At 36.8% G+C, this 20,647-nt stretch overlaps 1 protein-coding gene across 1 annotated transcript in view; it reads left to right on the plus strand.

Annotated features, from left to right (window-relative positions):
- Positions 1-20,647, plus strand: part of PTPRD (protein tyrosine phosphatase receptor type D) — a 358,636-nt gene that overhangs the window by 306,055 nt on the left and 31,934 nt on the right. Inside the window, exons 25-27 of the mRNA XM_059491826.1 lie at positions 1,567-1,742; positions 16,842-16,961; positions 17,490-17,644. Of these exons, the coding sequence (XP_059347809.1) occupies positions 1,567-1,742; positions 16,842-16,961; positions 17,490-17,644 (451 nt within the window). The remainder of the gene's footprint in view (positions 1-1,566; positions 1,743-16,841; positions 16,962-17,489; positions 17,645-20,647) is intronic.

Raw genomic sequence — 20,647 nt, forward strand, 5'->3', positions numbered from 1 at the left:
AATTAAAAATATTTTGGAAGACATTTTCAGATGTGTGCTACTTATAGTCAGGAAAGATAGGAGTGTGCAGCTCCAGTAATTCCTGATTTGGGACCACTAGCAGGAGATAATGCATCAGAATCTATTTGAAGATTTTGTTTTTGACAAAGATCTTGGGAAATACTTATTTGCAATTTATTCTGTTTCATAGACAAAGAAACTCAATTTTTTTGCTTTGATGAGGGAAAACAGTCATAGCTGTAGAATAAATCTGGAGCTGGTATCATCATCTTGACTCTCGAAAGATTTTGTGGAGCCTCTTACCATTTTTTGGGGTTGTAGAGTTGTGCGTGGCACATTGGCTGCATAAATATAAATCATTCATTTCTGCTCAAATAAGTAACTTCTGTCACTTACTTCAACAAAACTTACTAAGTTGCAGATGATTATATTCAGCTAATTAACACTGCTTTGCTATTCAGCCAGCACTGAGATCTCACATGAGTATCTTATTTCTTTCTCTAGTCATCAGTTAAAGCAACAGCAGGAACATAACAATGGTTCCCTCAGTGCTTTATCTTTCGGCACACATGCAGTCTGAGTTAAAAGCTGGGCACTGCCTACTGAATTCAGTAGTGGCCTGAGATTTTTAAGTCCAATTTTATTCATTTCCATGAGCATGCCTGCTGTATTAGTGCAGAGTAGTAATGTGACCTTTGCTACAGCTGACACCCCTCCTTGGCCTGGGTAGGCAGCATGCTCCAATCCAGGCATCCTGTGGCACACCCTGAGTTACCCAGATTGCAGCTGGGAGCTGGCCTGCTTCCTATGGGGCTCTAAGAATGGACATGTGTCTGGTAGGCACAGCCAAAGTTCCTGCATAAGTCTTGTCCAAAATACCTGAGCCTCAAGCAAATAATGGTGTAGTTCCCATGTGCACACAAGTCCTGGATCTCACTTCTTTTAATTCTTACTCAGTGTTGCAACGGTCTTTATTTCTTGCATACACCATATAGAAAATTTCACTGTTTCTTAAATCTGACTTACATAATGTGTTTTGTTACAATAAAACTCATAATTATCTTAGCATTTAATGGAGAAAATTAATATAGCAGTGATATTAATAGTCTTCATGATATTTTTTTCCCTTATGTATTTAAAGGAATTGCAGTGACCTCAACAAGAATGTTTGAGGAGCCTACTCAGGGTGTCTGATTGAGAATCCTCAAAGGGCTCTGTCCCAGGTAGCACTGCCATATTTTGGCTGTCTGCAGGTAGCATCAGACCAGCTTTTAAATGCTGCTGTGTTGACCCCCAGGTCTCTCTGCCTGATACAGATTTTCAGGCTTCTTTTATACTTCTTATCACACAAAGTCGCTTGTTTCAAAAGAACTGTTATTCCCATAGACACCACCATGCCTCTTGACTCCACAGATGGCCTACACTCACATGTAAGTACCCATGCACTCTCTGGCACACACAGCAAGCCAGGATTCATCAAATCCAGTCTCGTGGGATTGTTCAGCCCTTGTAAAACAGGATGGCAGAGAGGCTGTGCCCTGTGTTTTCACTCTCCTCTCTTTGCAGGCATCCCGGGCAGTGACTATATCAATGCCAACTACATAGATGGATACAGGAAGCAGAATGCTTATATAGCAACGCAGGGGGCACTGCCTGAAACCTTTGGCGACTTCTGGAGAATGATGTGGGAGCAACAAGGTGCAACAGTCGTCATGATGACAAAACTAGAGGAGAGGTCCAGGGTAAGGAAAACTTATGCAAGGTTAAAAATATTGTACCTGAGTTACCACTGATGTCTGTGGTGTTTTTTTTCCTTCATGTATGTTTGCCTGTCTTCTTTATATGTGTAAAAACTGAGGAGATTTTTAGGTTACCACAAGTTTAAAGTGCCACAAAAAGTACTTATGTTTAGGACATCTTGCTTTCACTATGAAACTACCAAGTCACAACATTTATTTAGGTTTTTTTTATGCTCTGGAAAATTTTTAATTTTTTGATCTCAGTAATTTTGACGGTTGTTTTTTTTTTTAATCATGTTGGAAATCTTATGAGGTGACCAAAAGAATTACTTCCTCTGTAGTAATAAGAACATGATTGTATCATCCTGTAATGAGGAAGTTAGTGTATGTCAACAGCATTCAGTTCTCAGTTTTAAATGGTATAAATTCACCATTGTTTAATATCAATGAAGATTTGCTTGAGAAACTCTTTTTTTTTTTGAGCACATACTGGTAGCTAGGAAAATTACAACAGCACATGCAATAACAGAATACAAAATTACCTGTCATATTTCAAATTCAATTTTGCAGACCGAAGTAAAATTAGGAAAGTGAAGCACTAAAACATACAGATATTGTTCTGATAATAGCATGATACTATTCAAATAATTAAACTATACATTCTATTACTAGAAGAGTTTTAGTAAAATATGTGCTATATGTAAAGGGAAATAAAAAATAGTAATTAGGCTTTTAATAAGATAAAGAAAGTGATAGAAAGTGTAGTGACAGATCATGGTGTGTTGCATGAAGATTTACTAGTGGGTCCATATTTGGTGGCATTTATCAATTCTAAGAGTGGTTGTTATTAGAGAGGAAAGAGTAAAAGACAATAACAGAAGAGGAAGATGGGGAGAAAGAGAAATGAGAAAAATCAGCAGCAGCAGCCAGTCAGGAAGACAAACAAGTATTTAGCCATCAGTGGTGGATCCTCTATCAAACTTTTTCTACAGTAACAGTATTTTGTGTCAAGAGGTACTTGAAGTTCTCACGGGTTGTTTGTGGTTCTGTTACCATTGCTGGGAGCACGCGTTGGCTGGGCAGAGTGCTGCACAGCTGGTTCATTGCTGAGCTCTCTGCAAACACATTTATGTGGCCTATATCATAAACCAGAAACTTAACCAAACGTAGAAATCAGAAACTGGGAGAAAGAAGTGGTGACTCTAACATCAGTGGTTATCACTTCCCTTGGGTCCAGGCCAATTGCAGTGGAAGAGTTTTCAAACCCAGGAAGTGAATAACAAACACTGCTGCAGCCATTCTGAGGCACTCTGTCCTAGAAGCTTGTGTGAAGGGGCAGGAAGCTGCAAGTGGGAAGCAGGCTGCAGGACTGCAGGTGGAAGGTGGAAAAAGCTAAGGCATCGAAGGCTCTGTGCAATGAGTTAAAAAAATACCATATAGATGGGGGATCAAGAAGAGTTCAGTAATATAGAAAGACATTACAGAGGAGGACAGAAGATTTATCATCCAGACCGGTTTTGAATCAGTAAAAGTATCTTAAAGGGGTAACTGGATAATAGTTGATATTTCAGTAGTTCATGGATGAGCTCCATTTCAAAATGAAAATACTTCAGCATGTGTCAGCTTGGAACAGGGTGGAGTGCACCATGAAGTCTAATGCTGTACTGTGTTGGCATTGATGTCTTTTTCATATGCTTGGATACCTATAATTGCAATGATTATGTAACTTGAACCTCTTGGCAGCAGTCATTCCTTTCTGGAGGCTTACCAAAACATATATATTTACTCTTTTACCCTTTCTGTCATTTCTGTAAGTAGAGTAGGCTTTTTGCAGTTCAAGCAATGTATAGCATTCTAATTATAGAATCACTTCCCACATGTAAATTCAACCTGCATTAATACCACTGCTTTCACATACCTGATGGCAATTAGTACATAGCATATGGTAATTTTAGCAGAATTTTTAGTTTTATCTTGGGTCTACAGACCTTGTCTAGTCCAGGCACTGCCTGTTTGGAATTGAGAAAATGCAATTCTGCCCATTTCTTCACTAATTAATTCATTAAAATTGCTGGTAAATGACACCAGAGCAAAGAAAAAAATCAGTTCCTAATAAGCAGCCCATTGCAAAAGGTATATTTAAGTACTTGAAAATTTATCTTAATACTGCAGGCCACAGACAGCCACTGTCTAGAAGGATGTTTTGATGTAGCTAAATGAAATTCTTCTCTTTCTCTCCAGTAATTGCCTAGCAGAGTTTTTAGCTAGTTCTAGCCTTTGTTGGCTGCACCCTAAAAAAACACTGATCAGAATAGTAATCACCCCCATAAGTGATTAGCATTCAGAAGCAATACATGCTCTAAGTGGAATAAGAAACTAGACATTCTAGTCAATGGATTGCTCATGCATTCAATGCTTACATTTGTGTGGGTTTTGTGCATAATTTAGCACCTTCTGTGTTCATAGGCTGAATCTGATGCATTCATTGCAGAGCATTACATACCAGCTATCCAGTACATAACTCAGCTCCCAGTCTCAGAGTCAGCAGCTCTGTGAATAAAGCATACCACTTACCACTTCTAATACAGTAGCTGCATGTAATGTAATTAATGGTATTGATGGTGAGGCAGCACTGGGAATCCCTGTGCAGGGAAAAAACCCAGTGATGGCATTACATTGCTACTTTTTCTTGGGCTATCATTTTTATATAGCATATTCTTGTAGAAGAAAAACATGTGAGATTTCAAACATGAAATATAAGCACTGTTACATATCATTAGGGATTAAGAGCTTTGCTAATTTTGTTTCTCTTTCTCCTTTGATTCTGTTTTGATTGCTTTTGTGTCTTGGCAGCCTGATCATTATTCCTGCTGCAAGGCAAGATTGTTTCTCCCTCAGACTTTCTGCTTTCCATTTTCATGTCGTCATTTTGTTTAGCTAGCTTTTTTGCATTATGCAGTCCTGCAGCCTGGTATCAGCCTTTATAACCTGGACTGCATAGATAAAGATGAGGATTTTAATTGCATCTGCAGAAACAAAGTTGGTTCATTAGCATGTGTTAGATGTCTGAATGATTTCAGATTTGAGAATGTTCATATTTTACAGCTGAGTAGATCAAATGAAGATGTTACAGTGAATACATTATTCATTTGTTTGCCTATAAGGAAGCTGCAGGAAAAAAAAGATCTTTCACTTATAACCTTTCACACTTAGTTGGTTTCATATTAAATGTCATCACCTGAATTTCCCTTGACCTAAACTCGACTGTAAGAGAAAGTCAATCTCATCATTCAGCTACCATGAAAATAATTTGTATCAAAAAGGATTACACACATTGGCGGTGCATGGAACAGTATTAGTAGCATTTTTGTCACAGATACGAGTTTAATCTTAGTGAAATAAAACAATATTGAAGGTTGTACAATTACAATACTGAAGGTTGTAAATTTGAGATTGAAAGAAAGCAGTTGTTTGTTATACTAAGGAAACATGTAAAATATGTAAAACTTTAATGTATGATATCTCTCTTTCCAACTTCTCTGTCTTCTCCTCTACCTCAAGCAGTACAGATTAAATTTTGTTGTTGTTTTTGAGTTTTGGATCCGGTTTTTTTGCTCGTCGCAACTCATTGGATATTCTGAGTACTCATGGGCTGTAGTGAATTGTGTGAATGATCAGATGAAAAATCTCTTTTTATAGCAAAACCTAACCATGGTGCCTCCAACAGGAAGCATATAGTCCTTCCTCCTTTTTCAGGGTCGGATACTATTGTAGATTGTCCACTTGCAAGAGGATTCAATCCTTTCCTTCTTTGCTTTGTAATTCTGTATTTTGAATACATTTGCTGTGTTATCTTGGAACTGATAGAAAATACTTCTCTTGTTAACCTCATTACAATATTTTCTATGTTGAGACTCCATTGCCTAGGTTTAAAATCTTTTGACAAAAAAAACCCCAATCAGGTCAAAGCTAAATGAAAACATAGTGATACTATCGATTATGCAAATATTAGAAGGTAAATAACAATACAATGTCAATATCAAGTTGATATTGAGCCACATTCTGAACTTCTTTACTGATGAGGAAGGCTTTAGTTTTCATAGTGATACTATGAGCTTCATTCAAATTTGCTAATGACTAAAGGAAAACATGAGAGAACCTCATTTGTGCCATTCTGTTAGCCTGATCCAAACATCTATTTGACTATGATGAGGTGGATATTATCATCAATATTATAAGCAAAAATTATCTAAAAAACCATATGTGTAGAATAATTATCTTGGTTTGTCAAGGTTTAACATCTTGAATCCTGAGTCTTCATTGGGAAGGGGGAGATCAAAACAAGCCCAGTAGGAAAGTGAAGTATACTGTTTCAGATTTATTCCCCATTATTGATATACATGGAACTATTTACATGGGTCCTGTATTTGTTCCATAAGAACATCAAAAGATAATTGAAAGTTCTTGGACTTACTGTCTCTCAACTTGTCACTGACACCTGAGAGAGTCAGGAGAGATGGCACTGTCACAGGGGAAGGTAAATGGACTTTTCCTGGTATGGCTGAAATGCTAGATAGGAACTCCTGTTATTCAAGTATCAAGCATCAGAACACTTGTGTCTGAGTATTTCAATGAAAATTTTATAGATTTATAGACTATTCCATTTGTAAGAAAAATGGAAAATGGATGACAGTAGAAATATCAAGTAGGTAAAATAATTGTTTGAGATTTGTTTTGCTTGGTGGGTTGATTGGGTATTTTAAGGAGGATATAATAAATTAAATCAGGGAAGGCTTATTCAAGTTCAACTATAGTACAAAACCCACAACGACTGGAAAATGTAATTGTACATTGGGACTCCACAGTAAAAACAGCTTTGAAACAGACATTGGCAACCAAAGATTTCTAAGTCTTGCTATAGGAAAGGAAAAAATGAAGGCAGGTCTGGGATGAGCGCTATATTTTTCTACTCAAAATGTGCATGTTGCTAAGAGTTTTCTTGAATCCTGATTTGTTACGGCAGAGTAGGCACTGATATCTAATCTATCTGACTTCATATGTAAGTCAAAGCAACAGTACATGCCCCAGAGTAAATAATAAGCACAGAAAATGAAGAATGCAGTTTTCTTTTCTATATGATATGGATGCAACAGGCTTTTATGCAAATGTGATGAAGTTAGTTTTCCATTTGTTGTGCAGGGCTTCTGCAGAAAATTTCAGATCTTTCCTCCTAAGTATGTTTGGGTAATACTGGAGGTATTACCTGTCAAAATACTGTTACACATTTTCACTAAAGGAATAGAGAAGTCAGCAAGAGGTGCACTTAAAAATTAATTTAGGAATATTTTCAATACAGTCCCATGTGCACCTGTATTTTACTGTATTTAGGCAAAATATAATTGATTTTTGCAGAAAACTTTCACTGGTGTTTTATATGGGGCAGCACAGGTGTGTAAAAATGTGGGGGTTTTTTTCAAGTTGTGAAGTATAATTATATAGGAAAATATAAAAAGATAATTTAGCTATGCTTTGTAGCAACCAAAAAAATTATGTCTTTAACTGGTAGATGGTACATTAGCATATAAGACCGCAGATATTCGTAGATAGGACACATAGCTGATGGCATTTTTTCATACTAAAATGTATTGTTTTACTAAAGAGGAATTAAATATGCAGTTTGTCATTGTTCATTCCCTAGTTTTAATGGTAAACCAATGCCTTCTGTACCAATAATGCACTATCAGAATTTTATTTCACCGCTTCAGTGCTTGCTGCATGCTAAGATATGAGTCAGATGATGAATGAATGAGAGAAATGGGAGAAAAAAAAAGGAAAACACAAAATTAAGTACACCATGTGTTCACCAGATTACAAAAATAAAAATGTGTAGGTTTGTACTGGGTTTTTTTTCACTGTAACAGAATGCCATGGCCACAATCCAAGAATTGCTACACCATTTTACGAGGTAGAGTCACCAGTTGTAATGTCAGAATTGTAAAACTCAGTCATAACTGTTTATTATGGAAGGATTCTCAGAGGCACAAGGGCAGGAACATGGTCAGCTCTCAATTTCTATGACTGAAATGTAGTCAGTCGTAGGTGCTTAATGCATGCAAAAATCTAATCCAATAAAGCGTAGAGTTTCTTTTTCTGGGCACATTTCAGGTGGAAGAGCCTGTGCCAAGGTTCCTCAACTAAAATACAGATTGTGAATATCATCCAGTAAAGTAGCTGTGGAAATGCTGTACTATGAGTAGGGTTAATTTTGCTTTTACACAGTCAATAGGCTCAAAGTCTGGTTATTTCAGCTTACTTACATTTGAAATTGAGAACATACAGAATTAATGCCCCATGTGAAAAGATCTTGGTAAATTAGAGAGAATCTAGAAGAGAATAGTGATGATCAGATGCTGGAGAAATAGTAAGGTTTTGATTTGTTTTATATATAAGACAGTGAAGGAAATCACAGTTGTCTTTCAGCATGTGAAAGGTTGTTAAAAAATTCCATAGCAATCTACCATTTTCCCTGCCTTTGGGGCTTTAAGGAGGAAGAAATAAACTATGCAGTGAAGATAATTTATATCAAACTATTAAAGAACTTCCAAAATGTAATGTCAAGAATGGAACAGCCTTGGTGGGATATTGTGTACAGTGTCTTCCATTGTAAGCTTTCAAGGACTTTCTGCACCACAGTCTTATCTGAAATGGTCTCTAGCTGGCGATACCTGGTATTGCCAAAAGTATTTTTCAAGGCAACCATTTAGGGTTTTTGTGCTATCATTCCGTGTGGTTTCTTTTAGCTGTTAGGGTAAACTGATGGTTTTCTGTAAAAATAATATTTCCCTGAAGCAAGTGTATATATAGAAAGTGATTTAGTCAAAACCATATTCTAACTCTGCAGTTGGACTTTATTTTCTTAATTCCTTTGCTTTGTACTTGAGGTAAGACATATACTACTACCTCATATAATTCTTCTCTTAATACAGAGGAACTATGCCACATGTAGAAAATGCCCATTGAACTTTTGAGTTAGAAAATTAAAAATCCTGCTTGTTTTCAGAATTTATTGAACATAGCATCTTAGAATCATTAATGTTGGAAAAGACCTTCATGAAATCCAACCTTTTACCAAATACCACTGTGCTCCTTAAACCATATGACAAAGTGATATGTCCACTCGTTTTTTGAACATTTCCAGGAATGGTGACTCTCCCACTTCCCTGGTAAGCCTGTTCCAATGCTTAACCACCCTTTCAGTGAAGAAATTTTTTCCTGGTATACAACCTGAACCTCTCTGCTGCAGTCTTTTACTGTTGCTGGTTGCCTGGAAAAGGAGATCAACCCCTACCTCACACAACCTCATTTCAGGTAGTTCTAGACCACAATAAGGTACCCCCTGAACCTTCTTTTCTCCAGACTGAACAACCATTGTGTCCTCATCATCACTTACATTTGAGACCCTTCTCTGGCTTTGTGGCCCTCTCTGGACACATGATTAGTTCATGTTTGGTTTAGCATTGTAGTACATTACTTCAGCACATGGTGTTCTGTCAAGCAATTTGAGGCTTGAAAATGTCAGAGAGTGGATTTAGTATTGTTTATCAAAAGGTGATCCTACTTTTCCTTTTTTAGCAGATTATGGTGAAAAACTCAAGGCCAGTTGCCCTTTATGGCAAGCAACAAATCAGGAAAATTTAAGTTCTTCTAATGGGTGTCTCTGAAAAAGAATATTATTTTTAACATTTTACATAATTTACAGAGCTTGTCCTGTGTTCTAAGGAAGTTAATGCATACAGATGGATACTGAGGTTGGTAATCAATGCTTTTGCTAGGGGAATTTTCTGGTTCATGTAACAGGAAGTGTATGAAATACATTTATGGGATTAAAAATTTCATCTATGTATTAAACTAGTTATAGATAGCTCACCTTGTCTTGAAGTTGCATTCAAAAATCAAAATCCAGATTGAGACCTCTAGGTCCAAGAAACACCTTCCAATGTACCTTTTCACATATTAGTTCTGTTTCAAGTGAACCAAAGACATAATAATAATAGAATTTTTTTGATCTGGTGTTTCTTTCTTTTGATCCTTTTGTTTCACTGATATTTTACATAATATTCATATCCGCTTAAAAATGTAGTTCTCTTTTATGGAACATAGTAGATCTTCATTACAGCACTTGAATAGCAGGCTGAAATGTTCAATATGTTCTTCATACTGTAATATCTTATTCAGTGAAAGTATTATTCAGGCTGCACAGAGTGATCAGCCTTGAGTACAGGAGGATGAAACAAAAAGTAGTCAGCACATTCACTTTTCCAGTCAGTCCATTCATTTAAACCTTTTCAAGACATTATTTTGGAAAATCTTGCTGATCTTAAATGTTTGACAGACTCATCCTTCAAAATGAATTCATTAAAACCATGCTTTCCCTGCTCTAAGAAAGAGCTCAAAAAAGGCATGTCACATTGATATCAGCAATACAGCTTTGAACTGTTCTCTGATTGTATAGATGAAGATGAAAATTGAGATAGAAAACACTTTTAAATATGTCCAATATTCGTTTCAATATCTGTTTCCTTTTGTTTTAATAACCACACCACACTCTTTCATAAGGATCAGAATGGAAAAAATCTGGGGATAATTCCTTTAATTAATCTATTATCTTTCAGTGTTAACTGTTAACCTATTATTCATATCTCAGAAATTTCAGAAAGTAGGGGAGTCATGAGGATGTATTTGAAGCCTTAGTAGAGGACTAAAATTTCTTATGAATTGATTAGCCTATGGTTCATTTATCTTGCCTCCAGATTCTTACTGGAATTTTTTTGTGGCTACTGTATTTAAAACGAAAATTCAAAACGTGTTTATGACTATGAATTTATATTTTAATCTTTCATTTAAGCCTAGACTGAACTCAATGAGTTGCACTAGATCAAATCTTGTTTAAATAAAATAAAAAAAAGGGGCTGTATTCTGATTTTTTTTAAGCTGCATTATAATCTCAAATACTATTGTCAGTGTCTTCAAGCTTTAGAATCAAATCAGTCTAATCCTTAGGTGGCAAGGCATTCCTGGAAAAAGAATATGGCTTCACTGTAAAATCTGTTTGGAGACAAAACACCAGCTGAAATGTCTGAGGCAGTAAATTAGCTGCTAGGGTTTGAGACAGGTTCCACCAGCAACAATTGGCACTACCTTTCTTATTGCATAATTATTATTGGCATTCAACATAATTTATTATGTTATTCTTCTGTTTTTGAAGGAAGGTCATCTGAAAATACTATAGAAAATTCTGTCTGCAAAAGTTCTTTTAGTAAGAAAACAGGAGCAAGAAATTATGTTCTACTGATATTTTGTATTCTAGATTCAGCATAATTAATATGCTGTTCTTACAATAAATCATGCGCTATATGTGTCTGCCTTATATTAGTTTTCTGTCTCTTTCCTGATCTTTTTTTGTTTTGTCCTTACAATCTTAGATGGCTTGTAGCAGCTGGTTCATGTGTTAAGAATCACCTGAAGGAGCTTTTCAGCATGAATGATGGAACTTTATACTGGAAAATTATTTCTCTACCCTTGAATGTCAGAAATCTTTGTATTCATATGTTCATATGGAAATACACTTCCTTCAGCTCTGTTGATGCATAGCAGCATGTTCTCTACTGTCTATGACTTGTTGAAGTGTGAATATCCACAAATATTAGGAACTCTGGAGCTGAAACCCGTCAAGTCTGAAAATGTCTCAAGCTTCTCATTTTTAATGAAAAAGGATGCATTTATATTTTTTTTACAGCTTTGCTTTCAGTGAATATTTGTACTTCCACAAAGAGCAAGGATTTGCATGGTCTGAGGAACAAATGTAGAGAAAGAAAATATGTGTATGTTTGAGAGGCAAGTTAAGAAAATGTGCCTACCATTAGTTATGTATTCTAGCTACATCCATTTCTATGGCACCTAAAAAGATTTCTTTTTATTGTATTTAGTCCTTTGAGAGATGCTCTGATTTCATATGTAGTGGTTTTGGCAGTGTGCAACTTAGGATCATGGGTTGGGAGATGCTGTCAGGGAGCAGAATGGTCCCCCTGTTATCGAGGTGAAGTCAGAGAACTGTGAGATGCTTGGATGTTCATAAATCCATAGGACCAGGTGGAATCCATCCCAGGGTCAAGATGAGCTTGTGAAGCCCGTCTCCATCATTTGCCAGCAGTCCTGGCTCACTGGTGAGGTTCCAGATAACTGGAAGCTGGCCAGTGTGACACCCATCACACAAAGGGTGGGAAGGAGGACCCTGGCAATTATAGGCCAGTCAGCCTGACCTCAGTACCAGGTAAAGTCACAGAACAGTTTATATTGATTGTCATCACACAGCACTTCCAGGGTGGGCAGGGTATCAGACCCAGCCACCATGGGTTTAGCAGGGGAAGGTCGTGTTTGACCAACCTGGTCGCTTTGTGTGACCAAGTGACTCACCTGGTGGATGCAGGACAGGCTGTGGATGTTCTCTGTTTGGACTTCAGCAGGGCCTTTGGGCACTGTCCCCCACAGCACACTCCTGGAAAAGCTGGCAGCCCCTGGCTTGGACAGGAGCACTCTGTGCTGGGTTCAGAACTGGCTGGGTGGCCGGGCCCAGAGGGTGGAGGTGAACGGTGCCACATCCAGCTGGGGCCAGTCAGCAGTGGTGTCCTCAGGGGTCTGTGCTGGGCCAGCTCTGGTCAATATCTTCATTGACATGGATGAGGGGATTGAGTCCTTCATTAGTAAGTTTGCAGATGACACTAAGTTGGGGACATGTGTTGATCTGTTGGAGGGTAGGAGAGCTCTGCACAGAGACCTGGAATGGTTGGATGGATGGGCAGAGTCCAATGGGATGGAGATTAATAAATCCAAGTGCTGAGTCCTGCATTTTGGCCACAATAACCCCCTGCAGCGTTCCAGGCTGGGGACGGTGTGGCTGGAAAGGGACCTGGGGGCACTGGTGACAGCCGACTGGACATGAGCCAGCAGTGTGCCCTGGGGGCCAAGAAGGCCAAAGGCATCCTGGCCTGTGTCAGGGACAGTGTGGCCAGCAGGAGCAGGGAGGTCATTCTCCCCTGTACTCAGCACTGGTGAGGCCACACCTCGAGTGCTGTGTCCAGCTCTGGGCCCTCAGTTTGGGAAGGACCTTGAGACGCTTGAGCGCATCCAGAGGAGGCAACGAGGCTGGAGAGGGGCTGGGAACACAAACCCTGTGAGGAACGACTGAGGGAGCTGCGGGTGTTTATTCTGGAGAAAAGGAGACTCAGGGGTGCCCTTATCACTCTCTGCAACCCCCTGAAAGGTGGCTGCAGTCAGGGGGGTTGGTCTCTTTCTCCAGGGAACAACTGACAGAACCAGAGGACAGTGTCTTAAGCGGCACCAAGGGGAATATAGGAAATATAGGTTGGATATCAGGAAAAAGTTTGCTCTTTATGGAAAGAGTGATAAAATTCTGGAATGGTCTGCCTGGGGAGGTGGTGGAGTCACCATCCCTGGATGTGTTTAAGAAAAGACTGGATGTGGCACTCAATGCCATGGTTTAGTTGAGGAGTTAGGGCATGGTTGGACTTAATGATCTTGATGGTCTCTTCTAACCTAGTCACTCTCTGATTCTGTGATTCTGTGATAGTGAAAGTAGGAGCAAAAGATATGCTTTTCAGTACTTTTAGTTACATTTCTCTTTTTTAAAAAAACACTCTTAGATCACCAGTGAATTATTTCACACTCATGTGTCTGCTTCATTCATCTTGCCATCTTTAGTTGTAGGCAAGAGAATATTAGATATTTGCAGGTGGAAGCTGTTTTCATGTGCAGTTAGTGGCACAGAAAAGCTCTTGGATGCAGGTGAGTATAGTCAGCTAGGGAAAAGATCAACCCTTGGAACTCAGAACTACATGGATAAGAGAAAAATGATGACTATGAGGCGAGGGCTTATCAAGAATATATTAGAAAGTAACTCACAATAAAACCACTGTAATTGTAACTCTGGAGAGGGCTTTATCATCAGCATCCTTTGCCAAAATATTTTTTTTTCCAAATAATTTACAGAAGCAAGAGAGAAATGGCTCTTACTACGCAGAAATTAAACATGCCAAAAAGCTATAGCAAGAACACATTTGGCAAAACATTTCAAAATTGGCTTGTTGACATTTAGTCTTAAATTTTGGGGCTTGAGATTCCTTTTCTGAAAAGAACATAGGATATGTAACCTCTCCCGCTTCAAGAGCTGAAGACTGGGATCTTAACATAGAATAAAAGGTTTGGAAAGAACTCTGTCTCAGAAAGTAGTGTCTTACCAATTAACTTGTATTATCTGGTCCTCTGCTGCCAGTGAAGTCCAATAGAAAACATTGCTTGATCTCTCACAAAGATAAATTGGACTCTAAATTGTTAGGAGTATTGGGAATATAAGGTTTATGATCACAGAGCAAAAGAGGGTAGGAGGCACATAAGGACACATCTCTGAAGAAGACCTCTTGATCTCAGAAAAATCAATAGGCAAAAGGGACAGAAGATGCAGTTCAATCAATTTACGCTTTATGTGCTCTTCCAGAAGGTCAAATCCACATCAACCTGAAATCAGGTTTTCTTTCTAAAAGAATTGATACTTATTTTCATCAGTTTCCACTTTCAAATAATATATATACTACACTACAAATTGAGTTTCTTATTGAACACTTACTGTCTGCTTCCAGCAGCTGTCCTCTGCATCACGTAGGTCTCACAGAAAGTATTTTAGAAAAATTATACCATAATTGAAGTTTATGTTAGATAAACTAGTACACTAAAAAACAACCCAAGCAAAATCTCCACCTAAAGGAGCATGCACATTTATTTTTTCCCAGCGTAACTGAAAAATAGCTTTCTAATTCTGAGTAAATTCTTAACATTAGATTACTCTACAAAATAAAAATAAAACAAACATTTTCTGTCATTTTCAAACTGGTCAAACTTTGTCAGTAGCAGACTGCAAGGTGGGTAATTTTTCAGAAATGCTTTCTGGAAGCTGGTACTGCTTCTATGAGCATATAATTTCTATGTGAGATCTGTCCAGTGAAGAAAAGAATGACATATTTAGGCATACAAAGGCACAGCTACACTTTTCTCTCATTTGAATTTAAAAAATCATTTTTATTAATTAAAAAAACCCCCAGATTTAGTCAGAGTAAACCTGTAGTTGCTAAGATTACAAATTACAGTTATTATGTATCCACACTTTCTATGAAAAAATGTTTCCAAAAACATTCCATTCCATTGGAATTAATAAATAATAGACCACAACTTGTTTGTTTAAAATACAGGTAACCAATATAGACATGTTGCACTGTTTATATATTAATTATAAAGTGAAGCTAGATTTTCTATAATCACATTTAAATGTCTCAGTTTTAAACATGCTTTTTAGTTTGATTTACAAAGACCAAAGGGGCAAGTACTAGGAATCTTGCAAATATATACTGTATATATAGTACTTATTCTTTCAGTAAGTGACACAAGGAAGTAATTATTTATTTACTTAAAAAGAGAATTTTTGCCCTATCAATCCTATTTTTTCTTAGAGCAGTATCAATAAAACATTTTTATTTACTTTGTTGCAATTCGTTATCTCTAAACTAAATTATCATTGCCTGTAAAAAATTGTTTCCCTCTACTTTGCCACTAATTAATTCTTATCCCCTGCTTCAGTGGGTAGAATTTTTTTCTTCTCTATCTAGATTACTTGTTCTCAGACTGTGATTTGTGAGCCATTAATGATCTGTGACCTCTGAGCCTCAAAATAAAATGATCTGTGAGAAAGAGCTATTTGGGTCTGGAGAGTTGGAGAGCATACTAAGTCTTTTTTCATTAACTATTGTGCAGAATGAAGAACCTGGAGAACCACGAGTTTCAAAATGCATATCTTAATTTTCCATTTTGTGGAAATAATCAGTTTTCCTCGTGGATTAGCATGACAATTCACATCTTTTTACTGCAAATATTGTGCAATATTCTGCTTGTGATGTTTGTTACATTTAGTGTATTCTCATTGAATTTTGTATGCATCTGGCTTGTAGTGATTAATGAAGACATGTGTTGAAACACCCAGTGTGTTGTTACTGGACTCAGTTTAAACTTATTTTCTGTACTGTAGGCAGGGCTAATTGGTAAGAATGTATTGTTGTAAATAGCATAGAGATTGACTCTCTGTTTCACCCATCAGCCACTGAAAGTAAAATATTTTAAATTACTTGATTGCCATACTGCTTTGTACTACACTTTTTGGTGGATTTAGGGGTTCAGCATTTCTGTTTTCTTAAAGTTAACATTGAAAATACCCTTTTTAACCAAAACAAATTATTGGGCCTTAGAAATATTGATAAAAATATGGTTCTCTTATGTGTCATCTTACACAGAATTATTGCATATTTTAATATTCTAGACTGTGGCATTTTAAAATTAGGATTCCTCTGAATGAAATGTTTTGTGATTTTTTAGATTTGATGGATGAACTCTCCACCAAACCATTTTTTTAAATGCCTGTGGACTCAATTTCATGATGTGCTTCTTCTCTGATGAACACTGATCTCAGAAGGAAATTTTTTTCTCACAGTCCACTTAATAGTTGCTGATGCCCTATCATTTATCAGTGTACAGAAATTATTTCTAAAAACCTACTTGTTTGTACTGAGCTATATCTATACATATTAAATACTAACATCAAAGTTGTAGTTTGTAAGTTTGGGGACTAAGTAAAATATGGAAAATATTAAAAAAATGTTCCACCTGTGTTGAAGTACTCTTATGAAGTTATGGACTGTGAAAAGTGAGGTCATACTTTAGGCTACTATAAATTGGTTTTTTCTACAGTGTATCTATGTTTATTAGCATTTCCCAATTATATGTCCTACTGAACTTGCCCATTATGGAGGAAGACATTATATAGTCTACTACCAGAAGAGCAGTTCCTGTGGATGATAAATTTCTTGTGTTGAAAGTTGGCCATTGTATCTCCACATATTTTTAAAACTTATGGTGATATACAGTCAGATTTGTAATAAATTTCAATATTAAATGTATTAAATGATAACATGTTTTTCACTGCAGGTGAAGTGTGATCAATACTGGCCAAGCAGAGGCACAGAAACTTATGGACTAATCCAAGTCACCCTTTTAGACACTGTTGAATTGGCAACGTACTGTGTTCGTACATTTGCACTTCACAAGGTATACATACTTATATGTAATTACTATATGCTTTTAAATTGAAAGGCTGGCAGTTTTTTCCCTCACCTCCCGTTCCTCCTTCCTTTCTATCACTGGCCTCCCTCCTGTCACCTTGTCGTCCTTCTTCCTTTTGCTTCCTGCCTTACCTGTGCGCCCTTTTCCCTTACTTCCTTATTCCCTTTCTCCCCTTCTCCTCCTTTCTAGCCTTACCCTTGTTTCCTTCTAACAGTGCTGAATATTGAGACTTCTACAGAGTACATGTTCCTGATAATATGAAGTTTTGTAAGTTAATGCAGAGCTCTCACCATGAAAAAGCTGAATACTTGTGGTGCACAAGTGTACAGTATATTTAAAGATCTTACATTGTTTGAATCTGTAATAAGGATTTTCCTCCATAGTTCTTTTTCTTGCTGGCCCGGAAGATTTAATCAATTTTCACTGGTATATATGCTTTAGCAGTTGTTTTACTAAAAAGTGCTAATATAATCTCAAGTAGCGGTTTTGTCATGAAACTTTTAAATTTCATAGAATGGCTCAAGTGAGAAAAGGGAAGTGAGGCAATTCCAGTTCACTGCCTGGCCTGACCATGGTGTCCCAGAACACCCAACACCATTCTTGGCTTTCCTGCGACGAGTCAAGACTTGCAACCCACCTGATGCTGGACCTATGGTTGTGCATTGCAGGTAAGCCCAGAAGTTTGCATGGTATGTCAAGGTTCCTGCTTTCTGTTTTTTTGCAGATGAAAATACGATTTTCTTTCAAATAGACTTCTGAGTCTGTCAAAGAAAAAGGTGGTTGCATTGCAAATTAAGTATGGCTCTCCCAGCTTGGGTAGGCTAGAATTATTTTATTTGGTCTATGCACAATTAATTTAATTTTAGTACGTCAAAAGATCTCCAGGAAGAATGTCTGCAGGGAGAATACAAATGTATCTGTGGCATTCAGAATGTGGCATGAAAAAGGAAGAGGATGGTATTGGTTTAAGAGACTAAGTATTGAAAAAAGTATGTTTTAAGCAATTAAACACTTTCTGAAATTTTTACTTAATTTATATTGTGTGAGAAAGTAGCAAACATGGGAATTAAGATTGATAATTCAGGTAAGACCAGAATCTGTATTCAAGGTTGAATCCCCAGTTTAGGACTTTGAGGAGCTGAAAATGCAAAGGATGTAACTGGGGAACAAGCTGAACCCAGTTCCAGGGAAATTAGTTCTCCATGCTTTTTTGCAAAGTAGCACACCTCTTCAGGCATTGTAAGGTATGAATTAGTAACCATGGAAGAAAAAAAAGTCAGCTGTTTTTTGTGTGTTGGGACTAAGGAAAATGAAAAGGAAGAGATACAGCTTCTTTGGAATTTGCTGAACAGATCTTTGAGAAAGCCTTAAAATCATGTTGATAAGGACATTATCAGAACATATATACCAATTCTGATTGAAATAAACTCCAAGATGTGTTCCCTCATTCCAGGGCTATATTCTCATACGTTGTATAGCTTGCTGTGTAGCCCTTTCTAAAGCAAGTTCGTAAGATCACTATTTCTTGTGAACTTCAGTTTGGAATACCTTCAGTTAGTAAGGCTGAGAGCGCTATATATGGATCTCTGCATGTACAGATGCTTAGCATATTTGAAAACCAGTCTTGTTTATTTCATCCAAAACCTGAGGAATAGTAATTACAGCATACTGCCATGTCTAGTTCTGACTTCTTATATTGGCAACCCATCCATGGACTCTGATAATTGAAACACTTTTAAAGTGATTGAAAGAGTCTCCTGTAAACAATATAATAAAAATAAATTCAACAGGAAAACAAAATAAGCAGAACTTAAATGTTGAAAGGCACAGACTGTTTACAAAATACCAGAGAACATGGAACACAGATATTAAATGTTTATTTAAACACCAGGATTAATAATGTGGAATAATTATAAATAACAACACAAATATACTCATAAAGCTTGCTGAGTGTTTCTTGAATGGAGAGGCATATTTTTGTACTTGCATTTACAGGGTCTCAAAACATTTTGGTTATTGTCTAGGATTTTAGATTTCCTCAGATACAACTTCTTTAGCTTCATCCATATATAGCATACTCCAAAGTTGCTCAACAGTGAAGATGCTGTATGCTACCTCAAAACCAAACTTAATAGAAGAAATTAATTTTTCCACCCTGGAAAATCTCTTCATATAATAGCCTAAATTACCACTATGGAAAAATAGGCAAATTAAATCAGTTTTTATGGCTAGCCATTGGAAAAGATGAAATAAAATGCATTGCTTGTTATCACCCAGTGGTACTGATGAAGCACAAGGCAATTATTTTCCCTTCATCATTAGTTTTGCATGCAGATTTCATTGAAAGTGGTGGTCAAGTTAGGTAGTATGATTTTATGCCCGAGGGACTTTTTTTATCCCAAATTCCTATTGATTTATGTATCAATAATTTATCTGCAATAAGCATAATCTGCTATATATAAGCTTTTTGCCTTATGTATACTTACTAGAGACATTAGGATTCAGTCACTTCATACAACCTAACCTCTAAAAGACAGACTTTCACATATCCTATTATTTTAGTAAGGTTTTAAAATTTGACTCCTAACAATTTGTCTATGAGCAGAATTAATGTAACCAGGTTTCTGAAAAAAATTTAAAATGTATCTCTCTATAATTAAAACAGGCTGGACATTTAGCATCAAGTGTTCTGGATAGTCCAAAGTCTATTAATCTGCTAATTAACTCCTCCATGTAATGTGTTGACTATCCAACTGATAGACTAATGAAGTAACTAAAGTGTTTCTCACTATAGTCATGTTAACGTGTCACTTTTCAGGCATTCTGTAGCAACATAATATTCAGGGATTTGTATTGCCTTATCATTTTACATTCAACATGATTTTGTTGGGCCTGTCTTGTGCAGGGACAGGAGTCAGATTTCAATAATCCTTGTGGGTCCCTTCCAACTCAGGTTATTCTGTGATTCTATGATTATTAAATTGGTTCAAAAAATCAAAAGAGGAAGAACTATGGAGCATCGCCACAGTATTTTTAGGCTAAAGGATATGTCTTTCGTACAGCAGTGTGAAAATTCTTCCTATTTGGCTTGAACTTGAAGTACTGGACATGCATAAACATTTCATTTCAAATTATAAAAAATAAATTATAAAAAGGTTAAGTACAAACTCTGCACATTACCCAGTTTTTAATGAGAATCTGCTTTCCATTTTTTTTCCTTCTCTTCTCTGTTGCTCACTTTGTAAGTTTCTCCATTCCAATCTTTCCTTTGCCTATTCTAAGTCATTTAACACTTTTATCAATTTTTTCTCTCCACATCTGGACTGATTCTTATTCTCTGGACCCCTCTGAGTATATTCTAGTTGTGTCCTTCAATTCCATTATTTTATCAAACTTATTTCATTGTTGATATCACATTGCTGAACCATTTCATGAAATATGTTCCTACCTTTCTTAGTATTTTCTCTGAAGTAAGATTGTAATTCTAACAGTAATTGTCATTCTAATTTTCGCCAAGCCTCTAGCCTCTAATTTTTGGCCTCTACTAGTTGCTGTTTTCCATTGAGATATTTTTCTGTTCTTGAAAAACATCTTGATTTTCATTTATTCCTTTCCTGGCCCTTAGTCTGCCTCTACATCCTTTTTAATATTCCTCTTGTCCTTGTTCTGTA

The sequence above is a fragment of the Ammospiza nelsoni genome, chromosome Z (assembly GCF_027579445.1).
Source record: "Ammospiza nelsoni isolate bAmmNel1 chromosome Z, bAmmNel1.pri, whole genome shotgun sequence".
Classification (NCBI taxonomy): domain Eukaryota; kingdom Metazoa; phylum Chordata; class Aves; order Passeriformes; family Passerellidae; genus Ammospiza; species Ammospiza nelsoni.